Source organism: Eschrichtius robustus, chromosome 2 (genome assembly GCF_028021215.1).
Source record: "Eschrichtius robustus isolate mEscRob2 chromosome 2, mEscRob2.pri, whole genome shotgun sequence".
In the NCBI taxonomy this organism is placed as follows: Eukaryota; Metazoa; Chordata; class Mammalia; order Artiodactyla; family Eschrichtiidae; genus Eschrichtius; species Eschrichtius robustus.
This window is the reverse complement of record NC_090825.1, coordinates 29,376,447-29,392,528: the sequence shown is the minus strand read 5'-3', so window position 1 is coordinate 29,392,528 and position 16,082 is coordinate 29,376,447. Positions and strand designations below refer to the sequence as shown.

At 44.3% G+C, this 16,082-nt stretch overlaps 1 protein-coding gene across 1 annotated transcript in view; it reads right to left on the bottom strand.

Annotated features, from left to right (window-relative positions):
- Positions 1-10,778: 10,778 nt before the first annotated feature.
- SPEF2 (sperm flagellar 2) overlaps positions 10,779-16,082 on the bottom strand; it is a 174,551-nt gene continuing 169,247 nt past the window's right edge. The window contains 1 exon segment of the mRNA XM_068535229.1: positions 10,779-10,868. Coding sequence (XP_068391330.1) covers positions 10,779-10,868 — 90 coding nt within the window.

Sequence of the window (16,082 nt, the reverse complement as noted above, 5' to 3'; positions counted from 1 at the left end):
CTTCTTGAAATACAAGAGTTCCTGAGTTTCTTGTAAGTCAGAGAGCTGGCAAGCCGTTTTGGAACATCTCAGCTTCAGAGTCCACACTGGATCTGCTGACGCCAAGACGGGGGCAAGTTTCAAGGAGTAAGGGAGGCAGCTCTACCCCTGGAGGATAGAAATGGAGCAAACTCACGGCCCTCTCGCTTCCTGGAAATCTTCCTAGGGCAAGAATCCCCTTCTCCCTCAGTGATCCACTGTGTATAGTACAACTTATTCTTAGGAAACGTTTCATACAGGCTAAATTGAAAACATATGGAAGTTTTATACAGGCTCTGAAGGTTAAAGTACATGAATCTTTCAAATCTTGTTTCTCCAGATGTTGCCACCTTACAGGTCTAAATAGTTTGATAAGAACAATAATTCAAACTTCTCTGGCCCTTGAACCCACTTACTCTCTCAGGACCACCAGCTTCCTGAAAAAGGTTGCCCAAGTATTCTTGGGAATCTTTGGGAGGGTAGAGGCAGTTTTTACATGTGCTCTCAAACCAACGAGGTGGGCCACCAAAAATCTGCCATTTCTTTCTTTTCCCTGACTTTGGCCCCTTCCTCTGAGCACCACCCCTCCTGTCAGGGATTTTTTTTCCTTTTCTGCAGAGTATCTTCTTTCTCCTAGTGGGCATCTGTCTCCAGCTGCATCTGGGACACCGGAGCCTTAGCGTATGTGGGGAGTGGAAGGGATCGAGGCTGCAAGACTTTCTCCTGGAGAAGAGCAAAGAACTTAGTCTTCTTTTGGTGTCATTCTCTTTTAGAGGCACCGTGTCCCAGGGTTCTTGTGAAACAGTCCTTGTAGCATTTACTTACGGTACCCTCTGTCTTGAGTTCATGGTCATTTCACTGTTATTGAATCTACCTGCTCTAGCTCCTTCTATGCTCAAGGTACATTTTGTCTCAGGATTTTATCTTCTGCCAGTGGGTTTCTGAGTCTCATAAAACCCCAAGTTTATGTTAGGGTTCCTGCTACACCCCCAACAGAAACTCTAGGTTCATGAGAAATAATGGTTTATTGCCTGGACCTTTCTGGGCTCTGGGACCTAAATAAGAGGGTTCCATGGCCAAACAGATACCACCTACTCAATTCTTGAGGAGCCTCCCGGGGCAGGGGGCCAGCCGGCTGCTCAGTCACGGGCTTCATGGTGGGGATGTTTGGTGTTGGTGGGTGGGTGGGAGTGCTGGGCTGGAGGTGGGGAACCAGAGGATGGGAGGAGCACAGCGGGAGTGCCTTCGCCCACAGAGCCCCTAGAATCAGTATCAAGTTTTTCAAAAGATACATTTTATTTTCATAAAATATTATTTTATTTCCCCAAAGGGTGAAGGTGGTGTGATGGTGGCAATAAAAGGGAACAGGGTGATGGGGTAGCCATGGAGAAAACATCTCCTGACCGTGCTCTTCTGTCTCTGGGAATTTCTGCGAAAAGAAGGGGGCGCCTTACGAAGTGAGTCTGCAGCCAATTTGGGGAGCGATCCACCAGCTGTGGTTTCCGGAACAACAGTGTGGTCACAATTGATATATGCGTTGTTAATAATCACTACCTCCGTGGTCTTGCCTGTTCCCAGACATAGGGGGAGGCGTGGCGACAGGAAGCCGTGCTGGCTTTTCCATTTCAATTTAGTCTTGCAGGTGAAATTGAGAGTTTGGTAAGAGGTGCATGGCTAAACAATCCCTAATCCAGGGAATGTGTGGGCAAATGCCTGGGCAGATGGTGGGCGGCTTTGTGTCCCCCTTCTCGGATCTGCCCTAGTTCACCACCTCCAGGTTTCTTCAAGGCTCAGCCTTATCTGTCTCACGCATAGCTCTCTTCTACCCTTCCGTGTCTAGCATAGATGGGAGACGCAGGCGACAAGAAGACGGGCTGCAGAGAGGGTGGTACCTCTGATCTTGGTCTAGCCGTGCACTCCTAGTCTCCCGGGAGGTCGAATGCCTGGCAGCCCAGGATTTGCAGAAGGATAGCTGGAGAACCGTGGCCACTGACTGCCTTCCTTCTTCAGATTATTTTTTTCTTTTCGTCCACATGGTTGGAGTGTCCAGTTGTGCTGGATGGGACCACGTCAAGGCTGCTATGCACGGTTGGGCAGTTTGTGCACTGTGAAAATGCATCCAGCTGAGAGGAGAGTGAGGGTGAGCTCTGTTAGCCCTGAACTAGATCTGCCGTGGCCTGCCATGGTGCCATATCAGGCTGCAGGAAGGGGTGTCTCCCAGACGGTGCCTGGTGCCGTACGAGCTAGTGGTGGCAGTGGCTCAGGGTGTATTTGAAGCTGTGAAACGTAGGGCTTGGCAGCAGCCTCTACTCTTGCTACCACGACCAGCCCTCTGACTTGCTTGGAGTGAGCCCCTCTGGGAAACCTGACCGCGGAAAACTGATAGGAAAACACGCAAGGCCCACGAACGTAATCGTCTGGCTTAGACAGAGTTGACCCACACAACGTTTTAAACTATTTGAACTAGTTGTCAATATTTACAATTTAAGAGATTTTGCATGAGGTTCAGAATTTCTGGCTTCCCACGGCACTGCCAGGTAATATTTGGTCGCAGCCAATTAGTGTGTGACAGTCCTCGCCATGCCCTGCGGCCTCTCCAGCACGGAGGATGAGTGCTAATTGCTGTTTGTCACAGCACTTGTGCTCTGTTTCCTGGTAGTAGAATAAAGAGAAGTGAAATCTATCCTGTGCTGTCTTTGAAAAGTGGGAAAATTAAAGATAGACTAAGAAGCCATTACAAAAATATCCTGACCTGCTCTGTATTTTTTAATACCTGCCAAGTCCTTCTAGCACGGCTCCTCTGCAGTCGAGGGCTTAGCTTGGGAGGTGTGTTCTGGGGCCTCATCTGTCCCTCTGACCTCAGGTGTTTTTGTCAGGACAGAGGGTTTAGACCCTTCCTGCTGAACTGGGGGGCTAGATCACACGCGGTCAGGTTGAAGGTCAGAGAGAGAGCTACCGTGATAAGACATATGGAATCTGAAGGAGGAGGGGGGGACGAAGGACGGAGAAATTGGGAACACAGACATACCACAAAAAATACCTGACATACCACACAAAAGTCAGGTATGTAAGTCAATGGCACCAGATTGCATAAGGCAAGGCCCCTGGTGGCAAATTTCTATCAGTAAGGAGGCATTGCTCAAAGGGCAGAGGGCTGAATCCTTAGCTGAGGGAACTATTGGGAATTTTACACACGTGGATATACCTTGGGATGCCTCTACCTGACGCCCACATGACAGAGAAGCAGCGCGGTCCAAGGGTCAAGGGCAAAGACCCTGGAAACAGATTGCTTCCCCCCCAGGTAGGAATCCTAGCCTCTTACTAGCTGTGCAAGTTAGGTGAGCTCCTTACCCCCTTCATGCTTTAGCTTCCTCTGCCTTATAATGAGGATAGGTATATACCTACATTATAAGGTTGCCTATAGATCAGAATTAAATGAGTTAATTCTTAGAAAGTGCTTAGAAGAGTGGCTGGCACTTGTCAAATACCCAAGAAGTATTTATTACTACCAGCTTGCTATCTCTCCCGCCTCCCCTAGGAAAACGCAATATTTAGAAACATGGTTATCAGCTTGGAGGAAGTTGTCCTCTGAAAGAAATAAGTGCAGCATATTTTTAGAGTTGCTCCATTCAGAAAGAAGTTGTAAAGTTCTCCTGGAGCACGAGAAGCTAAGAGATGTCTTCCATCCAGGGCACTCTTCCTGCGGACCCTTTTGCAAGGAGCATGGTGGCAATGGCTCTCCTAGATTTATAGGAGCTTTACCGTGAAAGGGGCTCAAAAGGGGGTGACATTGGTGGGAGAAGGCTCAGCTCTCGCCCTTGGGAGTCCATGGCGCAGTCTGCCCTATGCAGAACACAAGGATGTTGTGGTTTCAGCCTGGTTTGTGGGGCGCATAACAAGGTGAGGCTGCTTCAGACAGCGCTCAGTGTCGCTGTCTCCCTGCGGTTAGCCGTGAAGTGAGCAAAGACACAACAGTGTTTGTTTGGAGCTCAAGTGCTCGGAGTGCTGCTTTGAGCCCTGTGAGGCCCTTGTGGGGCTTTGAACTGTGGCCACAAGATGCTAGTGGCATCTCTTTCCAGATTTGTTTTGACACAATCTTGAAAACAACGTTTCCCTCTGTCCTTCTGCTAAGAATCTGACAGTGAATGTGCTAGTAGATTTGTTTAGCCCTGGCTTAACAGAATCTTTGGTGATGCCTTGAGTAACAGAGGATGCTCTAAGTCTGTATCAGAGAACGTGGCAGAGAAAACTTTGGAGGTGGAAGGAGCTATCCAACAGGCAACGTAAATTTCTTACTAAGTCACACGTGCCAGCTAAGTACAACAGGAGACAGAATAAGTTGCAAAATGTGTTGGAAGCAGAGTTAGGGCACCTTTTATTTAGAGAAAAAAAGGGTAGGAGCAGGGGAGGAACCTGAGGGAGCCCAGACAGCAGGGGTTGCTGCACTGACCTGTTCAGGGTTAGACTAGGCTCCCAGTGCTAAAAGGAGGTGATTATAATAGGATTCTTGGTTCTCATTAGCTTCGTGAGTCATTCAGCCTCTAGCAGATGTACCCTGATGTCACTCAGCCTCCCTCCTCCAGAGCTGCAGGGGGCCATTTGGGGAGGAGGAAAGTGACCCTCCTTACACACACACAGACACAGACACAGACACACAGACACAGACACAGACACACACACACAAATAATATTGAAAAGATTAAATCGGTTCTCTCCACAGATCTAGAATAAGGGACATATAAGGTTGTAGGAACATCTTTACTGTAAAAAGGTACTCTACACATGCTAGAATTTCTGTTAAAAGGAGACATTCCTCTTCACTCATTAATCCATTTCGTATTTATTGAGTATCTAATAAGTACCAGAAGCCGTGCTGAGGGAAGCTGTGTCAAGTTGAGTGTGAGAAAAAGATGATAGGCATAGAAAGATAGAATCAGATTCTAAATAACATCCTAAGAGGTGTGGAATCTATTTGATAACAAGGAGGCAGAGGGAAGGTTTTTAAACAGAAATGTGACATGCTGAAGTAAAGATTCAGAAAGATTATTTTGTGAATAGTGTAGAGGCTGGATTGGGGTAGAACGATGGATGCTTTGGGAGAAGATACAGAAATTAGGGGGGTCAAATGAGGACCACTGCAAGAGTCTAGAAGAAGGATATTGAGGGATTTTGAAATAGGGTGGTGAGTGGGCACTGAAAGGAAAGGAGAGATGTGAGAGATATTTGTAAGAAGTGATCAGTAAGATTGGGTGTGAAGGGGGGAAAAGGATGAAGAGACAAGGATACAGCCCCAGTTCTGAGAATAGGAGTCCAGGAGAACCACAGGTGCTGCCATCAGTATAGCATGGGAGGTTGGGAGGAGGAGCTCTCCCAGGAGAACTTCAGAGATGGGCTGGGCCATATAGTCATCTAGCCAAATGCTTCATCCACTGTCTGTATCTCCTCTACTCCTATTTAATCCTCCCTTAGACAGCCCCAGGCTGGCCTGGACAGGATAACAGCTAAGTGGCTGGAGTATGGTAATGGACACCGTGGGTAGGAATTCTAGTGCAAGGAAATAGGGGGTGCTCAAACAGTGGGATGAGCCTCTTCAAAGCGCTTTAAAGAGAGGTGAGATCCACACATGATGAAGACCACACTGAAAGGGCCCTTTGGGGAGATGGGAGTTGGGGTTGCAGAGCTGAGGAGCTGATTCAGTAGAGGTAAAACTACAGTCGGAAGAGGACAAAAGGGTAAAGTTCTAGGTTCCCTTCATGGTACCGCATGGTACCCTGCATCTGTCAGAATACTTCTGGCAACAGGGAGCTTGTAGCTTCTCATGGTCAGCTGGGATCTGCCACGCTGCAACATTCACCACTAGTGTTGGTTCATCCCTGGGGACCACAGAGAAGCTACTTCATCCGGACAGCTTTTCAAATAGTTGGAGATGGCTCCTTTGCCCCTTACATTGGAAGTTTCTCTACTTAAGGCTAAGACTATGGGGTTTTGAGTTTCCTCCCTTCTGAACATATATATCAGTTCCTCTGCATACATACACTGTGCATATATTCAAGTGTGTGGCCAGGAACTGCACACAGAATTGCCGGTGAGGTCTAACCAGCATCGATCAGAGGAAAATCAGCATCTCCCTTCCTACCAATGATGCTCTGAGCACACTGGGCTCTTCAGGGGACACTTCACACCACAAATTAGATTCAATTCACTTTGACCAAAATCCTTCCGTTTTTATTTTTCAACATTGCTAAGTCATACTTCTTCCATCCTGGGCTTATGCAATGGGTGATTTGTACTTCAGGTTGAGCAAACTAGGTAAGAGGATGGCTTTGGGTGTTCATATTGGGTTCCTAGTCTATGTCTATAATTTACCAGCTGTGTGACTTTGGGCAAGTTACATAATCTCTCTACTTGTCATTTTCATTATGTGTAAATGGCCATCTTAAGAGTACTTACTTCACAGAGTTATGAGACTAAATGAGATAATGCCTGTAAAGCACTCAGCACAGTGCCTGCCTCACAGTAGACCTTCAATAATATTAGCTATTATTACCTATTGTGACCTATTATTGATATCCTAACCTTGTTATTGAGTCCTATTTTTCTTATTAAGCATAATTTAATTCAAATTTCTTCCAACATTGTGCCAACCACAATTATAATTCACATGAATTCTATCTCTCTCTTTGAATTTCTTTGTTGATGTTTTGTATCACAGAAGTAAGAGAGACATAGTCAGTACTTCCTATAGCTAACAGCCCATTAAGGGAGAGGGAAAATAAATAATTCATGTCATGAGTCTTCTGTGTTTGTGAACCTCACTCTACTGGTTACAAACTCACTTGTCATTCAGTCCATATTTGTTTACCTTGTTCCCAAGGATAGCGTGAAGATATCATGAATAACCCTGTAAAATGTCACATTGCTGTCCAGAGGAGAGCAACTAGGATAAGATTCAGATTCATCTCATAGAAGCGAGAGCTGGAGAACATAGTCATATTTAGTTCCAAAAAGAGAGGAGATGGTGCAAATAGTGGGAGATGTTGAAGAGGGTGACAGTTTGGTGTGTGAGTTGGATGAGGGTGGAGAGAAGGTGGGCATGGATGACGTGAACGTCCACTGAGGCCAATGTTATGTTGGCAGCAAATGATTCTGGAAGTAGCTGTTTCAAGCAGTCCATGCTGATACCTCCTTGACCTATGATTTAGAAGAAATTGTGGCCCCCTTTCGGGTTTTTCTCATGAATTAGTCTAAAATATCAGTCTTTGTTAAAGAGGAAGAAATGGATCTTTGAAATAAGTGGACATTGACAGCCAGGCAAGAAGGAGGAGGAGACCTATTCAGGGGAAGAAAGAGAAGAAAAATTCTTGGTAAAGTAGTGAATTTCCCCAGCTTCACTGCTCTCTCATTCATCTTAGGTGTGCCGGAACCCTAACCCTTTGCCTGTACCATGTGTTAATGGACATTTTGTTTCCTTGACCATCTTTACCCAGGTAATCCCTTCATTGAGACATCACTGGTGATATATTTATTTTAGAAGAAAATAGCATCAGCTTCCCTTTCTTTTCATAGGAAATACTATATTATTTTGTGACCGTTTTAAAATGAGTTCTGGGTGATCCCCGAATCTTGTAATCTAACATACACCAAAAGTGCAATGATGTACATCAGAACCATTGCCTGGTAGAAAGGTTGGCTCAGCTGTTCATCATGTCACATGTCACATGATGGTCAAGGAAACCTTTTGACGGTTGGCTTTTCAAGATTGGTATTTGGGTTGAATGCACAGAGTCCTGAAAGGGATAGCCTCCTTTGGGAGATTTAAAATCAGATGAACTCTTTTGTTTTAAATTAGATGAGGACTTGCAGGGGAGCACAGATGCTGCCACAAGAGAGGGCAGACGGTTCGAGGCTCCAGGAGTTTCCCAGCAGGGAGTGAGGACCCTTCCTGTCCCAGGGTTCTGAGACCAGGACAGCTACGCCACCATGTAAGTAGACAATACACGTGTACTAGATGGTAGAATTGGGTTATAAATTTTCTTTTAACACCATGACAATAGAATACAAAAACATATTTGAAAGATGAATTTAATAGGGTTATATGTAAATACCTGTACTTTAATATTTTTAAAAAGTGGCCTCTGTTAAGATAGGTGGAAATGTGGTTGAACTAAAGCACATGAAACAAAGACTTAGAAGCTTTAGTTATTTGTAAGTTTAATATGTCATCAGTTTCTTTTGGTTACCTCAGACTCCTCAAAATCTGCAGGTGTGGGTTCGTGTGTGTGTGTGTGTGTGTGTGTGTGTGTACTTATGCCCATACACAATGGCTTTGACATCCTGGGCTGCATTAAGAGAGGTATCTTGATGGTGTATCCAGAGTCCGAGATCAGAGACTTCAGATCCGTCACACAAAAGCTATAGCTGGAGGACGTGGTAATGTGCAGGGCAAAAGCAGCCTCAGAATGATCTGAAGATGGTTGGGCGATCACTAGAATTATAAGACTTGGAAGGCTCTTGGGGAGAGGAGCTTCCAGTACGTTCTTTCTTCTTCTGGCAGAATCCCAGGCAGTCTCTGCTTTCAGTGTGAAGTTCCACCCTTGCCTGCTCCAGAACCTGCAATGCGAGAGCTCCATTTACATCTCTAGGTCATGTTCCACCACCAGATCTGCTCCATCCTGATGGTGACTGGAGACTGACATGGTGGCAAATATCCACCAGGGAGACCTTTGTGTGGGTTGCTCTCCTACAGTTCAGATGAGACAATGGGCCTCAGGAGGGAAATTCTGCAATTTCCTTCGTTAACTACACTGTGCAAGAACATTATTACAGCAAGAAATTACAAGGAAATATAAGGCATTATTACAGAGCCATTGTCTCCGCTTTTAATTTTTTTCTAGTGCAATGTAATGTTGCCTTGTCTTCTTCAGTCCTTAATAAAATGTGGGTTGGTTGGCTGCCTGTGTCCTTATCATGATATCTTGTTTATTTGAATCCTATTTTCAGATGTTCCTCAGCTCCCTTCTCTAGAATAACTAGAACTACGAGTGAATCAGCTAAGTTGAAACTGCGAAATCTCTGGCTGGGTTTCTTCTCCACCTCCTAAGCTTCTGCATCACCATCCGCCATCATCTTGAGGACAAGGGTTCTGGGAATGGAACCCACAAGAAGCAGATTTAGGCAGTGTGTCACTCTCAAGAAATAGAATATAATTCTCACTGACAATTGAAGTTGTCTTTGGATGGCTCAATTTTTTAGGGACCAATCAAAATGTGATACCTCTACATGTTTTGCACAAATGTATTATAATGCAACTTAAAGCTGGCTATGATTTTAGACTTTGGTTCAGGAGCATAGCAATAAAGAAAATACACAAAATCCCTTACTTCATGGAACTTACAACTTAGTGGAGTGACAGACAAACGAAAGAGTAAACATGCATTTGTCAGATGTTGATAAGTGCAATGGAAAAAAAAATTAAAGTGGGCATGAGAGATATGGGGATGGTGGGTTATTTCTATGTTGTATTATGTGTTGAGGGAAGGCCTTGCTGACAAAGTGTCATTTGAACGGAGGCCTGAAGGAAGTCAGGGGACAAGCCATGCAGATATTTGGGACCAGGCAGAGAGAAAAGCAAGTGCAAAGGCCCTGAGGCAGGCATGTGTCTGTTGCGTTCCAGGGTCAACAAGTTACAATTGTTGCTTAAGCAGAGCGGGCTGGGGGAGAATATCAGGAAATGAGATCAGACAGGCAGTGAGGGGTAAAATCAAGGTGAGGACTTGGACCAGACTCTACACGAGATAGGACTCCAATAGAGGGTTGGAGCATAGGGGTGACGTGAAGGCTCCCTCTCTTTGGCTTGGATATGTTGAGTTTGTGATGATGATAAGCTATTCCTGTGGTAATCAAGTGGACAGTAAGAGAGAAGTTTGGATTTGGGGGGGAAGACGGGAATAGAAACTTCAGCTTTGGCCCCATAAAGTCATGGAAATGGATGAGTCATCCAGGAATTGACTGTGGACAGAGAAGGCTGAGTGCTGGGGCCCTCCAACTCTTAGAGGCTGAGTAGAAGAGGAGGGTCCAGCAAAGGTCCACAGAAGGAGCAGCCAGTGAGGAGACCCGGAGCGGGTTTCACAGAGGCCCAGCCACTGAAAATACATCAGTGCTCACTTGAAAATACAACGAAAACAACAAAAACAAAATCACTTTCTTCAGATAAGTATCACTGAATTTGAGTCACTAATTTATACAAGTGCTATAATTGTACCTCTATGTATACAAGAAATATATTCTATTAATAAAGAATTATGAAGAGATAATAGGATCATGACTATACCAGCAGCTGATAACACAACTTTCTCCTTGGCTAGTGAGATACACCTTGGAATTTTACGGAGCAAGAACGACAAACTGCATGCAGCCACGCTGCCCTGACGTGGAGCTTTGGGGGAATTTTCACTGTACCTGCCTAATGTAGATACTCCTCACAGGGACTGTTCATGACTTAATGTGTATGTTTGTATTTGAACATATTGTTCTGGTGCCTTTTATTTTCAGAATCACTTCAAAATGCACTCCTCCTTACTTTGGATTTTTGCTTGGAAATTTAAAGTTTATTACAGAATATTCTCCGAGTTAAGGAAGACTCCCTTTTCCGTGCCCCTCATAGCCTGGTAGGGGTCATTACTACACTTACGATGACAATGTATACAACAAACACCATGTTTACATTTGATGTTTGGAAGATTCATGCCCCTCTCTTGTCTTCATTTCTTTTCCTCTGTGAGTCTTGAAGGAGACCTCTCTTCATCACTTCCTTGTACATGCTCACTCCTGTGGAGAATTATTTTAACATCCTAAGAGAAGAGATTCAAAGAGAAGTCACAAATATTAATAAATGAGTTAGAATTAATGATCACCTAATATGCGGCAGTGATTAAACAGTAAGTTGCTTTTTCCTTTGAGAAAATTGTTCTCTATTTAGCTTGAATCCTGCCTTGCAACTTACTAGTTGTGCCCTTGGAAAGATAGCAAAGATCTTGGAGATTCCATTTCCTCATCTAATAATATCTAATAACAGAGTTGTCATATCAGATTAAATAACATTTGTAAAAAGCAGAGTTTGTCAATAATGGGCAAGGAAAACATTATTTCCCTATCAATCAATAACAAACAGTATCCACCTTCTATTAAAGGAAAAGTCTAATGCCAAGTTAATCATGTCTACAGATTTGTAGAATTTTAGAACAGCAGATTATTTTGAGGGTGGGGGGACTATCTCATTTCTGTTTTGTTTTGTTTTTTTTTTTAATATTAGAGATTGATCTGTTTTTTGTCCACTTAAAATACCCAGCTATGTTACATTTTAAATCACAGATGTTTTCAAAATAAATTTAAGACATTATCACAATGTAGAAGGGGTACAAGCACGTGTGAAAAATGTAGAATTATATTTATGCAGTTTTTTTTTTTTTTTTTTAGGAAAGTGCTTTATGGATATGTTTCTTTTCTTCAGAGCTGAGTTCCAAAGGTTTCTTTTTTTTTTTTTTTTTAATAAATTTATTTAATTATTTATTTTTGGCTGCGCCGGGTCCCCGCTGCTTTGAGCGGGCCCTCTCCAGCTGCGGCGAGCCGGGGCCACTCCTCCCTGTGGTGCGTGGGTTTCTCACTGTCGTGGCCTCTCCCGCCGCGGAGCACAGGCTCCAGGCACGCGGGATTCAGCAGCCGTGGTGCGCGGGCTTCAGTACTTGTGGCTCACGGGCTCCAGAGCGCAGCCGCAGCAGCCGTGGCGCACGGGCCCAGCTGCTCCGCGGCACGTGGGATCCTCCGGGGCCAGGGATCGAACCCGCGTCCCCTGCACTGGCAGGCGGACTCCCAACCACTGCGCCGCCAGGGAAGCCCCAGAGGTTTCTATTTGACCATAGTCATTTTACTCATGAAAACATGAGTTAGTTCAGCGTCTGAACGGACCCCCTGCTGAGGGACGCACACATCGCTGAATCAGTCACTGCCAGGAACCATAGTGAATCATTTTCTTGAAAGAGCTTGTTCTTTGAAAATACAGATCTCCTACAGCCAAGGTCAGTCTTAGGTGAGCTAAGTGAAAAAGAACAGCTGCTCGCCCTTGACCATTCTGGTCCTACCCTCCACAGTTCTTACTAACTTGTCTTTGCATAGCATATTGTTTGTAAATGGCTAATGCTGACTAGGGACTGTTAACTTGGGGATTGAGGAATGAGCTGTCCTGTGATTACTTGACACTCCAGAGCAAGGGGGAAAATTATAAACTCTAGTATTTAAATCAGATTGGCTAGACTTATAGCTGAAATCAGGGGCCATAGTTTTCAGTAGCAGTTAGTGGAGAAAAGCCTGAGAGAGTCTGGAAATATTTGACATGGGTGCCTTGAAAACACAAAGCGCCGAAGCAGCCATCATGTTTTGTTATAAACATAAAGGAGATGGTTGGAGTATATCTTAAAGTCAGATACCTTGAAGACTGTGTCCCTTCCAGTTACATTTACATTTATAGGTATTTTGCCCTCACGTAATTGGGTCCTGACTCATTTGTTTCTAAGAAATTCTCCTGTGACATTATGATTTTAACATGAAAAGATTTATTTTTATCTCCTAGTGACTGGAACCCTTAATTTTAAGGCTGTATGCTCGATGTACAGGCTTGTTAAAAGAAATCTACATTTATTCAGCATATGTTTGCATCACAAGAAACTGCACTGGCTGGATTAGTATAGAAAATCCGATGTCCACTTATACTTGTAAATCTATTTATCAGGGGAAATTAATTGACTTTCCTCACTAACCACCCACTGACGGTGTCCTCGTTGATCTTGTTACATTTAACCAAAGCATTTTCTTAACAATTTAGGAACGTTCCTTGAAAATAACCTCTCTGTAAAAGATCTATGAAACTAAAGTTAAATAAGTGACTTTAGATTAAATAACTATAGAATCCAACACAAAATCTGGATCTTCTGCATAGGAATTGACCACATGGGGCTTTCTGGGACTTTGGTTTGGACCCTCTGTCATCATGGCACTGCACCAGTGAAAGCCTCCTTTCTTTCCAAAGAGCAGACACTGAATTCAGGAGTTGAAATGCCAGCTTTTTAGTTCATCCATGTACAATTTTGCACGGCTCAGAATATTTCCTGTGAGCTGCAACCACCGGCAGACCAGCAGTAGTAATTACAGTGATAATAATTACTATGTATTGAGTGCTTTCTATCTACCAAGCACGGAGCTAAGCAATTTATATGGATTAAGTCATTTCATCCATACAAGGACCCTGTGAGGTATGTTTGATAATTAAGCCTATTTTACAGATGGGGAAACCAAGGCACTACGAGGTCACTTGCCCAAGGTCACACAGTTCTTAAGTGTGAACCCAATCAACCTGGTTCTTGACTCTGCTCTCCTAACCGCAAAGCCAGGCCACCCGCCAGCAGGAGCAAAAAATACAACATATCAAAATAATTACGCACACTCGCTTTTTTTTCACATGTATTTAAAATGCGTGCTGCTTCCAAACATGAACCTTGTAAACACAGAGCTGTTAGGCGACAACCTTCACTTCCCACTGTTTATAGCAGCAAACAACATTCTAACCTGAAAAACCACACTCTAGTTTTTGCTCTACTTATCTTGAAAGATCTTCAAATAACATCACTGTGGTTAAAGTTCATTTTAAAAATGTGATCTATTTACTTGTACATGGATATCTGGAGCAAAAAAATGATGACAGGACGAGAGTGTTGGTAACTGAGTCTTCAGAGATTTTTTTTTTTTTTCTTTCCCTTTCTTTCTTTTCTTTATTTGCTTAGTGAAAATGAGAATAGAGCACCTTACTGGAAAGAGAACCTCTTTCCTTTTCAAACATCACATTTAGGCTTTTCAGGTCCAAGGCTCAGCTCTCCTTGGGTCACAATCAGATGAAAGCGCCCAGATTAGATGATAGCGGGTGGTCCACTGTCCTCTCATGAGATTCCAGGTTGGAGCGACAGGGAGGAGATGCGAAGGACCAGGATGGGGAGGGTTGAAGAGGCTGACTCAGCAGAAGCACCTTGGCAATAAGGAATGAACCATTGGACAGACAGACAGATGAACTCTTTTTCTACTGTTAGAGTATCAGGCGATACCTGAGCTATTAGGCTGGTTCATGGGAGGTCAGACACCCTCCAGCTGGGGGGCTCTCAGCCAGAGGGGTCTGTGCACCAGAGAGGATTTGGGGAATGTGCAGAGGTCATTTTGGTCATCAATGCATCGAGGTGCTCCTGGAATATAGTGGGCTGCAGCCCAGAACATCAGACATCCTGCCACAACGGAGTCGGTCCTGTGCTGCTCAGAAACGTCAGGAGTGCTTCAGCTGGGGCGCAAGTTGATAAAACTCCTTCCAAAATGAGGGAAATATGCAAACTAACTAGAGCCCTGTGGACTTCAGCTTTCCCTGGGCGTCAGAACACATCTTCAAGGGACTTAACTTCGAAGGCAGTCAGTCATCTGTTGGTGGGTTTCTTTTTTCAGCAAAGTGCCAATAGAATCTTCTCTGCAAGTCAATCATATTAAGTCATTCTAAAGTCTCCAGAAGTAAGAATGTTCCCCAAATCGTCTTGACTTTGTAGGGACTTCTTCTCCCATTATAGGAAGAAATAAGCGTGGCATCGTTTTAGGGTCCTAATTGTTCTTGGTAATGTAAGATAAACCCTATTATATATAATTCTAAGGATTTGAACATTATTTTACTGGCTTAAAATAGGAGGGCTGTTCCCTGAAATGTGGAACAGAATGTGTAGGATGAAATGCAGTCTCAAGTGATGGGCTTCTGGAACACATCTCACACAGAATGACGGTTGCCCAGAGGAAAGCAAAAGCAGGGAGACACCCACAGCTGGCAGACTGCTGCCCATCCTTTCTGTGACACCCACCCACCCACCTCTCTCCACCCTTTGTCTGGTTCTGATGTGCTCCGTCCCCACTAATTCCAGGATCACACTGACTTATCCCCTCCTCATCCTAAGTGGGGAAGGAAGCTGGTCTTTATGAATGAAAGTATGGAGTATAAGATGCCGAAAAGGGACCTGTGACGTATCAGTCTCAATGTGAAGAGTAAATGTTTGTGGGGTATATGAGTACAATGACTTAGAACATTGCCAACCACATTTCCAAATATTTGGGGCCTGTTTAAATAAAGAGACACGAATAATTTAAAAAAGAGGCCTGTTAAATGTAGAGACAAAATGATATGATATGATTAAGAGGCAAAGAAACACTTAGGGATGAAGAAATTCACATCACCTCTTGCCCCTGCTCAGAAGCCTAGCCATTCTCCGTCGCTTTTCAAATTGAAACTAAATTTCCCCATGTGGTGTCTGGGTTCTTTGCAATCTGGCCTGATCTTACTAATTCAACGGGGTCACTCCAAGTCCTTCACAGCCTGCTCTCTGCTCTTCAACCAGTGGGGTTCCACTCCTTCACGCTGCCCGGCTTCCATGCCTTCCCCCGGGCCTCCCTTTCCACCCAGGATGTGGTCTCCTCTCCACCCCTACAGCAAAATCCACATAGACCTTCTCTCCGCACCCTCTCAACTTTCTTAAACCCCAGCCATCTTTGAAGACTCAGTTTCTAGCACAGAAAGTCCTATGTTTTGAATTCCTGTAATTTTGCGCTTGGGTGTGGTTTACCTTCTATCATTCTGTTATTGATGGAATTCCTGTGAGTAAAAATTCTGTTGCAGACAGAAGTGGAATTTGCTTGGGAGCAGCAACTGAGTCTGGTACTCATGTTGCTGTCTCGCATGGAAACTTATTTTACTAGCCTCAGTGGTAAGTGCTCAGTATTGAATAGATATCCTAACTGCCATCGTTTCTGTAGTACTTGCCGTGTGTCAGATACTGTGCCTAGTGCTTTAGGGGCACCATCTCCTTTAATCCTTTCCACAACCCTTTGAATTAGGAATGGGTGTTATCCCCATTTAACAGATGAGAAAGCCAGGGTCAAGAGAAAGTTAAGGTCAGGTATCTAGTGAGTGGTGGATCCGAGATTCAGTCGCATGACTT